This window comes from Conger conger, chromosome 18 (genome assembly GCF_963514075.1).
Source record: "Conger conger chromosome 18, fConCon1.1, whole genome shotgun sequence".
In the NCBI taxonomy this organism is placed as follows: domain Eukaryota; kingdom Metazoa; phylum Chordata; class Actinopteri; order Anguilliformes; family Congridae; genus Conger; species Conger conger.
The window spans coordinates 2,391,816-2,403,570 of NC_083777.1; the positions used below are offsets into that span (position 1 = coordinate 2,391,816).

Below are 11,755 nucleotides of genomic sequence, written 5' to 3' on the forward strand. Positions count from 1 at the left end.
CACACATTCAACATGATAAACACTTTCACAGACACACACACACAAACTCACACAGACAGACAGACAGACAGACAGACACACACACACACACACACACACACACTCTCACACAGACACACACCCACACACCCACACACACTCACACACAGACACACACACTTTCACAGACACACACACACACTCTCACACAGACACACACCCACTCACACACTCTCACACAGACACACACCCACACACACACACACACTCTCACACAGACACACACCCACACACACACACACACTCTCACACAGACACACACACACACACACACACTCTCTCACACAGACACACACACACTCACACACTTTCACACAGACACACACCCACACACACAATACATTTTATTTTGCAGACACGTTTATCCAAAGCGACTTGCATACCAAGGTCATATAATAAACTACAGTACAGGTAGAATAAGCAGTGAATCAGTTGTTCAGCCATAAAAATTATGTCTGGTACACATAGCAAACAGGACACACACGCACACACGCACACACACCCACACACACACACACACACAATAAAAAGACCAAGACCACAACACCCTGCTATTCCTCTGCTCCACTTCCAAGCCTCCCCTCTCCCCACCCCCGCAGAAGAGGGGCAGCTCGTGCCCGCGGTGCAGAGACACAGACCCCAGGGTTTCCTGCGGGTGGGGGGTTTGACTGCTGGGTTAATCGCCATGCGAGGTGGGAGCGCGGGGCCAGGCTGGAAACCTGCGGTCTTCTGACAGGATTATCGCTGGGACCGCAGAGTCGCCCCCGGCAACAGCGTACGGAGAAGGTATCAAATGTGGCCTCCTCCTTTCCCTTCACCTCAAGTGAACTTCAGATTTCTCTTTCGCTGTCTCTCTCTCTCTCACACACACACACACATTCACACACGCATACACACAAATACACATACATATGCGCATACGCATACACACATGTATACACATCACACACATACACACCACACACACACACACACACACGCATACACACACACACCACACACATACACACCACACACATACACACACATGCATACACAAACACACTTACAGTGTTTGCCAAGTTCCTATGTTTTTTTGTTAGTACCAAGGAAAATGTCACGGTTGCATTGCAATCATGCCGAGTTTCACCCTAACAATGGAAAATAATCTTAAACATCACACCTTCTGTGAAAATGAAACGAAACGCAAACATTTGTGACATTCAAACTGACAAATTGTTGACAGCTGTATCTATCAGGTATCTATCAGCTGTATCTATCAGGGTAGTACCTGGGTATGTCGAAGTTGAAGAGAATATCAATACAGCTAATCACAAAATGGCCACCGGTTCATTAAAAGCACTGCACTGATTTAATGCCGTAATCATCACAGTTCTGCAATCCTTTATTTCTGTGACTGTACTATCTGCACTCACTGTGCACTGTATTATATAGATGGGCTGCAGTGTCTGCTGGTTTTCAGTGCGTTTCAGCACTTACTGTAATTGCCTAATTAAGCTAATGATTGACTAAAGAATCCACACATTTTCTACACACACTTATCTCCAAGGCCTTAACTGGTAGATTACTGCAAGGATCCCACAGAAACAAGCAGACATTGTGGCTGTACAGGACTGGAGTTAAACCTGCAGACACTGTGGCCCTTCAGAACTGGAGTTAAACCAGCAGTCCCGGAGTTAAACCTGCAGACACTGTGGCCCTCCAGGACTGGAGCTAAACCAGCAGTTAAATCAGCAGACACTGTGGCCCTCCAGGACTGGAGTTAAACCAGCAGACACTGTGGCCGTCCAGGACTGGAGTTAAACCAGCAGACACTGTGGCCCTCAGGGGTTGGACTGCAGAGAGGTAACACAGAACAAGCCAGAGTGAGAGCCTATCCAAAATGACTTTCCAAACGGGAAAAATGGTTTAAAGAATAAAAAAACGCCTGAATGACCCCCCACACTACTGCAGCTTGAGTCTCACTTCCTCCCTCCTCATAAGAGCTGTGCAGACCTGGGCCCGCAAACTGTAAACCCCGCCTCTCTGCACCTCCTCGCAGGCTCAAATGCACCAGGCAAGATCAACAGAGCACAGAGAGGTATTTGAATCCAAAACCAGCACTGTTTGAGCCCAGCGGCGGGGTCAAAGCGAAGGTGGCACTTACTGTAGTATCCGTACAGGACGGTGTTCTCCACCGGACCGCGAGTCTCGTTGCTGGCAGCCCACTCCTGTGAGAGACAGAGGAAGAGGAAGAGGATGAAGGCGGTGTGACTCGTCAACAGCTTCAGCCGTAACACACTTTACCAACCGTGACAACATCCCGCTGACGTGCGGCGATTACACGCCAGCTCACACGCCCTCTGACACGCCCTGATTGCACCCCGCCCGTTTACCGGTCTGGCCGAAGATCTGCTTGTCCCAAAGGTCTGGTTGGGGGTCCTAGTGTCCTAGTATCTCTTGTGACGTATGGTGTCGCATTCTGAGTGCTGGAGAACTTCTAAAGCACACATTCATACTTAGCTTTCCTACCATAACAGAACATTAAATGAATACTTTAGGTGGTTATGTTGCCACCCTTGCAGCACTTCCGATGCAAGCAGAGCACTCTGTATCGCTGTACTTTCAGTGCCTGTGCTAGTGTACAGCCAATCACAATGTGACACGTCATTATATGTCACTATGCCGACAGTAGACCAACACTGGGCTGCAAGCATTGGGTGGAAAGGTCCCTGCAAAGTGAACAGTCGCCGCAAAACGATGCAGGCGCTTTACTAAATGCAGGAATCTAAAGAAGGTCATCTGAAAGGGCCGAGATTGTTTTACTTGAGCGTGAAGTCGATGGAAAAGAGCCTCCAGGCTCCGAACGGAAAGCTGAGGGTCGCTGTGAGAGGGAGTGGATGATTTTAGTGAATGAAAAGTCGATGGCCGCAGAGAAACTAGTTTAACAGCAATGGCAGAGCAGCGCATGAGGCATGCTGAGAGAGAGAGAGGGAGAGGGAGAGGGAGAGGGAGAGAGAGGGAGAGGGAGAGGGAGAGAGTAAGAGAGGGGGAAAGAGACAGAGAGAGACACACAAAGAGAGAAAGAGAGAGAGAGAAGCTCAAGCTAATTACATTCTCTCTCCTTAACCCTTCGAAGAGTAGGTTTTTTTTGGAATGTCTTTTTAAAATTCTAATTTCCATTACCAGTACGGATAGTTACATCAGCATTAGGATGTTCAGTTAAGAACATTATAACACTATTACTTTCAATCACCAGTAGCGACTGTTTCATCGGTATTTTAACACTCAGTGTTAAGTACATTCTCATCGCACAGTTGTGACTCACACCTGAAAGAGTTAAGGTGGGTCTCATAGACTGCATTCCCCAGACCTGCTACTACGACAGACAAAACACAAGCAGCCAGGGAGCCTGAGTCTAGGCAGCTCAGACCAAGGCCAGCAGCACAAAAACAAGCGCTAATTACATGCTAATGGCTGCACTGATGGCGAGAGGCTGATTGTGAGAAGAACTCAGTTCTCCAAAGCTGAAGCACGCCGTGTCCTGGCTCTATAAGCCGTGTTTTGTATCCGAAATGGTCTTCACACAATCTCACAGTGCAAAAACATTTATCTTTAAGTCTCGGAGTGAGACTTAAAATCATCATTTTCTATCTCTTAAAAATGAGCTTGATTTAAGTTACTGCTTGCTTGACAGGTGAAATTTTCTCACAACATTAGCAATATTTTGTCATATTTAGCAAAAAAGCTTAAGTTTAAATATTTGTTGAGATTTACTTATTTTTTGGTTGTTGCAGTGCACTCGGGACAAATTCTCGGAAAGAATGATTTTAGACACATCGCTGCAAGGACACAGCTTCTAATGAAAACATTGACCAGTCTATCCCAACGGCCAATCGGCCAATGAGCAGCTTATGTGGATCTACGACACTAAGGTTTTAGGTAAAGTATTGGATGCATTCAGTATTTATTAAAGACCACAGCCTTCTGGTGGGTTTGCAATTCCAGGAAAAAAACTTTTGTATTCATTTTCAAGTTCAACTTATAAATATTCATGAAAATGCAAAGTTTATTTTTATTTATTCATGTTCGGCATAGCACCCCTTTGAACACGCAGGGGCTCATTGTCTTTAGTTTAATAAATGCGAATAAATAAAGGCTTTATCCGGAAGGTTCTCGCCTGAAAGTAAAATCAGTCTCCATGAAACTCCAGCCTATCAGCAGTGCCGTACTCAATTAAAATTTGAATGTGCAAACTCAGGGCTCGTTTCCAAGGCAAAGAGAAACGGAGGAACCTTTCTCAACAAACAGGCTCTCTCTCGCTCTCTCTTTCATGTTAGATATTCTACCACTAACAAAAAAACACAAACCTGTACGCCCAGCCGAAGCCAATATCTATCTTCACATGCGACAGTCTATATAATAATAATAATAATACATTTTATTTGTATTGCACTTTATATTTTTAGAAAAAATCTCAAAGTGCTAATATATGTGCCCCAAATACACTCCACACTCAAGAGTCTTAAACAATTATGAATATATAATTACTATAAATAATGTTTTTCTGTTTCTCCAGAAGTCAAAAGCATCCTTGCAGTTGTGAGCCAATCCCATCACAGCATTGTGCCTCAGCCTTCAAAGAAAGACCAATCAGGAGCTGAAGCTGAGCAACGTTCATCCCAATAACTCCCAAGTAAAACTACAACTCCCTCCATACCACAGAATGCAAACCAGAGAAGAAGATATGAGGCCCTTCGACCAGTCTCCTCCCACCAACCAGCGGCCCATTACCATGGTCACCGCAGGTACGGCAGAACTGATTTACAACTGATTTACAACTGATTTACAACTGATTTACATAAACATGCCTCCCCTTCCTGCCGCAGTTAGCAGGGGGAATCCCCACTTCCTGTCTGGCTTGTGCACGGAGAATGATGGTGGACAGTAACTCCTCTGATCTTCACGTCTGAGTGAGCGAGTTTCAGAAACAGAATGTTGCCGTTGTCATGCGACCCGCACGTTTACTCTCCAACTAACGGACACAGCAATTCTCCAGAACGTTCTCTCCTGTCGTGGAGCTTCTAGGCTCTGTTAACGGCACATCTAATCAAAAAATCTTTCCCATGCACAACTTTAGACCTAAAGGTCTTTAAACTTGCTTTTCATTTTATTACATGTATTAAGACACCTACTAGCAGGCTTTAGCACAAAGCAGGATTACTGATTTAGCAGTATAACTGCGCTAAGAAAAACCTAGAAGAGCTCTTTTTACTTCAGTCCATGTTCCGTTTTATGAGGGTTCCAGGATTTCCTTGGCACACTTATCCAGCTAACTCAGTATTCCAGCTAACTCAGTATTCCTGCTGTTTGATACATGCCCCGAGTCCAGCATGGCTCAGCCTCATAATGGCTTCCTTGACTGGGCCTGCTGTTGACAAACACCAATAACAGACCCCAAAGGCAATCGATCGTGTAGACTCACAACTAGATACTGAAGGCTTTCTTATCCCGGCACTCAGGAAGAGATTGAATACACCTGACCATTCAGAAGCAGCTGAGAAGCCAACTGTCCAATTACTCTTGGACCCCTTTCGGAGGGGAACTGTGTATAAAAAAGAATGCGATTCCTACAAGCATCACCCAGTGTGGATGCTGGACTACAGAGCCAAAAGAACCGAAATTTTACCAACTGATCAAATATAAACAAACTGCACTGCATGTGTGTCATGAGCCTGAGCTTCGATAAATGAGCGTAGAGGTGAACACAACCTTCCCACATTTAGAACAGAGACGGGGAAGTGAAAGGTTTCCAGTTCACTACACCAGCTGAACCTCCGCAAACTGCAGATAGAAAACCACGTTTCATTTGCATTTGGCTCCTGTCTGTAAACCCCCCCCCCACCCGCACCCCACACCGCCACAGAAAACCTCATTTTCTCCTTTTCAACCCGCCAAGCGGCCATCTCATTCACAAACATTTAAATCAGACGGGATTTGAAAGTGTTATTGGGGCTTGTGTTTGGAGAGGGTGGTTTTTCGGAATGAGGAAGATGTGTTCGGACATATTGCTTTATTTGCAGTGTGGGATCACCTGTCGTTCCTCCGGGTTTACCCCCCAAACACTCCTGAACACAAAGAGAACTCTCTGGAAATCAAGCCTGACAGATCAAGACAGAACTGACAAAATGCCTGGAGAGGCCCATAAATACATAGACACACAGTATTACTCTGTGAGTGTGTGTGTGTGTGTGTAGGTGTGTATGTGTATGTGAGTATGTGTACTGCATATGTGTGTGTGTGTGTGTATGTGTGTGTAGGTGCGTGTGTGCGTGTATGTGAGTGTGTGTACTGTATGTGGGTGTGTGAAGGTATGTGTACTGCATATGTGTGTGTTTGTGTATGTGTGTGTGAGTGTGTGTACTGTATGTGGGTGTGTGAAGGTATGTGTACTGCATATGTGTGTGTTTGTGTATGTGTGTGTATGCGAGTGTGTGTACTGTATGTGGGTGTGTGTGTGTATCTGTACTGCATATGTGTGTGTTTGTGTGTGTACGTGTGGATTTCTGGAGGGATCTCCCTTCTTCATTATGACAGCAGGACTCTGTTCCTACACTAGCCCAGAGGAACAGAGGTAATAACTTGGAGCAGAGTGAGACCAGCAGGGCGCTGCTGGGTGTGGAACTAGAGGGCAATAGAGCCTGCACAGAACAAGCCACCTGCTGCAGCCTCAGCCTACCACAGCTGGGGGTTCATTACACTGCAGAAACGCCCCTGTCAGGTGACAGACTCTCAACCTATCACAGCTGGGGGTTCATTACACTGCAGAAACACCCCTGTCAGGTGACAGACTCTCAACCTATCACAGCTGGGGGTTCATTACACTGCAGAAACGCCCCTGTCAGGTGACAGACTCTCAACCTATCACAGCTGGGGGTTCATTACACGGCAGAAACTCCCCTGTCATGTGACAGACTCTCAACCTATCACAGCTGGGGGTTCATTACATTGCAGAAACTCCCCTGTCAGGTGACATACTCTCAACCTATTACAGCTGGGGGTTCATTACACTGCAGAAACTCCCCTGTCATGTGACAGACTCTCAACCTATCACAGCTGGGGGTTCATTACACTGCAGAAACTCCCCTGTCATGTGACAGACTCTCAACCTATCACAGCTAGGGGTTCATTACACTGCAGAAACTCCCCTGTCAGGTGACAGACTCTCAACCTATCACAGCCGGCGGTTGTTGAGCTGAGCCTGCTTAGGCTTTAAAGCAAATTTTCTGCAAATTCTAAATTAATAACCATTTTAATAAAATGCCGAATGGAATGTTAGAACACCCAACTCCTCAAAGTCATCAGAATGTTTATTTGAATACCGAAAAACCAATTTGTAACTTTTTGGAGGAAGAAACACATTAACCATTGCCATCGCAGTAGCCAAGACATGATCAAAAGCTTTCCCACTGCACAAATAAGCAAAGCGATTTGGGCCTCCAAATTAAGACTAGGTTTGAGCCTCACACAGAAAAATCATAGTGTACAATGAGTAAAATCTACTCTCAGTGAAAATTCTGCTCTTCGAGTGGCAAATATAACAGACTTTATTTTACACTGAGCATGCATCCATGTATCAATACATTACATTACATTACATTATTGCATTTGGCAGACGCTCTTAACCAGAGCGACGTACAGTTGTTTAGACTAAGCAGGAGGCAATCCTCCCCTGGAGCAATGTAGGATTAAGGGCCTTGCTCCAGGGCCCAGCGGCTGCGCGGATCTTATTGTGGCTACACCGGGATTAGAACCACTGACCTTGCGTGTCCCAGTCATTTACCTTAACCACTACGCTACAGGCCGCCCCAATTTTGCCTTGGTCATTCAAAATAACATCATCCTTTAAAAACAAAGAACATCATTCATATGCGTATACCCAGATTACTCAACACAGCGGAGTCATGACACAACCCTTTGCTCCTGTAACAATGCTACGTCCCCTGCAGGCTCAGATCTGAGGGCCTGGACACCCCCCCACCAGGCGCAACGAGAGAGATGATTAACCTACTTCACCGAGTTAAAAACCAAAGGTCTCCCATCAGGGGAACAAACTGCTCTCTCACTCAAACTCCAGGGGGTGGCTTCACCTTGTATTATTCATGGTCACACACTCACTGACATCTGCACAAGCACCGTGCTCCCTCCCCCTGTGTGGAGCTGTAACAGCGTAAATAATGAAAGACAGGTGTAAAACGCTGTGTCATTCGCCCGGCGCTCAGAAGCCATGAACTCCCAGCTTGCCTTGCAGGCTGCCAGCTCTGCGAAGACGAGGCGGTGGTCGCCAGGTTTCCTGTGCGCTGGTCTCAGTTAATGAGCAGTTGTGACCCAGATCCACACTGGCAGGCGTTTGAGTTTGCTGAAAACATTTTAATGCTTTGTATAAATCAGCATGACAGTATAGCACCATTTTTGCAAAGCTGAATATTTCCGTTATTTTGGTCAGGGCCTTGCTTCAGCCCTGAAGAGCCCGGGGCACCCCCCATCACTGGGACCTGGACGGTCGTTGGTTCAAGCCCAGACGCAGCCATGATAAGACCTACACAGCTGTCGGGCCCTTGGGAAAGGCCCTTAACCCCGCCTTAACCTTATAGGTGCTGTTTGGGCACTTCATGTAGGACAGTCACACGTACCTTATAGGTGCCATTGGGGTATTTCATGTGGGACAGTCACACGTACCTTATAGGTGCCATTGGGGTATTTCATGTAGGACAGTCCCACGTACCTTACAGGTGCCATAGGGGTACTTCATGTGGGACAGTCACACGTACCTTATAGGTGCCATTGGGGCACTTCATGTGGGACAGTCACACGTACCTTATAGGTGCCATTGGGGAACTTCATGTGGGACAGTCACACGTACCTTACAGGTGCCATTGGGGTACTTCATGTGGGACAGTCACACGTACCTTATAGGTGCCATTGGGGCACTGCACGTAGGACAGTCACACGTACCTTATAGGTGCCATTGGGGCACTTCATGTGGGACAGTCACACGTACCTTATAGGTGCCATTGGGGTACTTCATGTAGGACACCAGGAAGATGTCCACGGGCAGGAGGGCGGATGTGATGAGGGCGATGGCCAGTGCACATATCGCTGTGATGGTCGAGACCACCTCGCTCTCCTGACGGCTTTGGTACTTGCGGATGTAAACCCAGCAGAAGGCCAGAATAACCTGTGGACAAGAACAAGGAATGGCTCAGTCAACATAGGGGTCCGAACCAGCTATCTAATATAGTGCTGGCGTTTCTCTGTTTACAACTGTATCAAAATATTTAACTTTTTGACGTGTTTTCTTTCTTTTTTGGAATTTCTGATTATGTCTGCGTCAGGCGTAGGTGCTGGAACGACCCAAATCTGACTGGCGCTGACAGCGTGGTTGTGTGACCACCCCCATATACGTCATCGCGGATTGATGTCATTATGTTGTTTACGTTCACGTTTTGGGACTGCTTTGTATTCAACAGTCGGAGAAAAACTCATGATCAACTCTTCAAATTCACAGATGATCATTGCCATATAATTAAAAAAAACCTGTTATCCCCATGTCATCATACGAGTCTTCAAAATTATAATGGTCTGCGAGAAAGAAACTAGGAGTAGAGAATTATCATTATTATTATTATGATTATTATTATTATTATTATTATGACCTTTTTTGCTAACTACGATAACTGTGTGCATTCTCTCCCCAACAAATCTTTCAACCAATCGACCTTGTGAATTTACACTAAACAGTCAGCAGATGAAGCTCTTTAACACCAATAAAAAGAGTCCGTGCACAATAGAATATGATCAACACAGAAATAGGATACAATAGCTACATGTTATGTGGTTCTACAGATTCAGGCTATTTCAAGTGACATGCTGTTATTCGAAACTTCTCGCTGTAACGACCACAACCTCCAATTTTCTATAAATTAATAAAAGAAAGGGACGTATATTTAATTAAGGCGACCAAAAACAAATTCAACAAATTCAAACAGTTGTTCGCGGAGTTTGACTAAGTGCCAAGCGCTAGGCTATAGAACACCAGTAACTAATAAGCAGGGAAACCACGTTGTTTTGGTGTTTAGTGATTGTGTTGAATTTGCAGTAATCTTACTATGAGTAGTAATATGCTTTATTTCAGGATTATTATATTTTGTGTTTCTGGACGAAATTCTAGGTGGTGCTTTGGGCTATAATAGCACCACTAACTTGCTAGCACCAGTAGCACCACCCATTTGGGTGCTGTGGTCAATTGGGAAAATGCAGAAAATCACGAAATAACCGACACAAAAAACTTTTTATGTTAAAACGCTGAGGTAATATTAGACACCATTAGCCACCTCCAGATTTTGGTGGCATTAATTTATTCATTAATTTCAAATGTAAATCTGACTGATCGATACGCAGACTTGAGTGCAGTGACACAGTTAAGAGCTCCTGGCTTATCGTCGCTCCTAAATCCGAAGGTCGTATTCCTGCCACGATCCCAAAGACTGGGAGAGCGCTGCTAAACCCACAATGCACTAAAATCAAGGGCCTACACACTATGTTCCAATGCGGATTAGCTAACTTCATAAAATGTCTGACTAAAACCTAACGTTACAGTAAATCGAATAATGCACAGGTACATTATTTAGCTAAGCCTATTTAGTTGCGTTATTTTCCGTAATCGCAATTAACTATCTATATATCTGGATAGCCACTATAACTAGTAATACTGTCCAAAGGGGAACAAAAAACAATCCAAGATGCTTTAATCTCAACTCGATTGCGAACAACAACCATATTATCTAACTCCATTAACTCTTGTCGCCCAATCCAAATGGCAGTTCGTTTTATGGACAAACATTGAGAATTTCAGCCCATTGGCACGTAGCTAATATTTCACAAAAGTAAAAAAAAACAGGGCACATTTAATATTCAGCCCAAACCAAGCATCCAGATACATGATGTCTGATTTGTGACTATCACATGTTTCCCATGCCCCACACACAAGATGAAGGGGTCTTGTACACATTAGCTGGTTTGCGAAATGGGATCATCAAAAACAACATGTGGCGTTGCAGATTTGAAATTCATTAAGCAGTTATATACGTTAACTAGTCTTCGGAATAAAATCCTCGATTGACAAGTGACATCGGGTGACTAACATAAGCGAATTTGATTGCAAGAACCGCTTTCGATTCAGCCAGACACCATTAGTTGCTAAAAGCTAGCTAGTGAGTGCGAGCTCTACAGGAGCTTAGCAAAGGAAAACGTGCATTCAAAATAAATCTGAAAGGTGTACCAGAACATATGCTATCTACGCGTACATTTATAATTATTTCCATTGCCTTACCAGGAGCACAAAGGCGAAAATGGACCATCCGAGTGCTGACTCGGTTAGCAAAGCAGTGTCCGCCATTTTCACTTCCTGCAACAAACATTAACCACGTGTGTGATGACGTCATGCCGAGGGCATAAGTTGTCTAACGGCATTAGTTGTCTTTTTTGTATCGCCATTAGTTGTGCATGAGTCAAATTACCAGACTGGTTTTTGATCTGAAGGGCGACTGAGATCCTACCTTCTCAAAGGTAGGTTCTCCACTGGACATATTAGCGAAAGGAGAGAAAATAAAAGTATTGTATTGGAAATGACCTAGGAGTTTTAATATACTATAAGAGTTTTGTAAGTTCCTCTCTA

The 11,755-nt window shown here is 44.9% G+C and overlaps 1 protein-coding gene across 1 annotated transcript in view; it reads right to left on the reverse strand.

The window, feature by feature from the left end:
* lmbrd1 (LMBR1 domain containing 1) overlaps positions 1 to 11,525 on the reverse strand; it is a 92,687-nt gene extending 81,162 nt beyond the window's left edge. The window contains exons 1-3 of the mRNA XM_061228822.1: positions 11,411 to 11,525; positions 9,080 to 9,256; positions 2,186 to 2,249 (exon numbers count right to left, since the gene is read on the reverse strand). Of these exons, the coding sequence (XP_061084806.1) occupies positions 2,186 to 2,249; positions 9,080 to 9,256; positions 11,411 to 11,476 (307 nt within the window). The 5' untranslated portion in view covers positions 11,477 to 11,525. The remainder of the gene's footprint in view (positions 1 to 2,185; positions 2,250 to 9,079; positions 9,257 to 11,410) is intronic.
* Between the last annotated feature and the right edge of the window lie 230 nt (positions 11,526 to 11,755).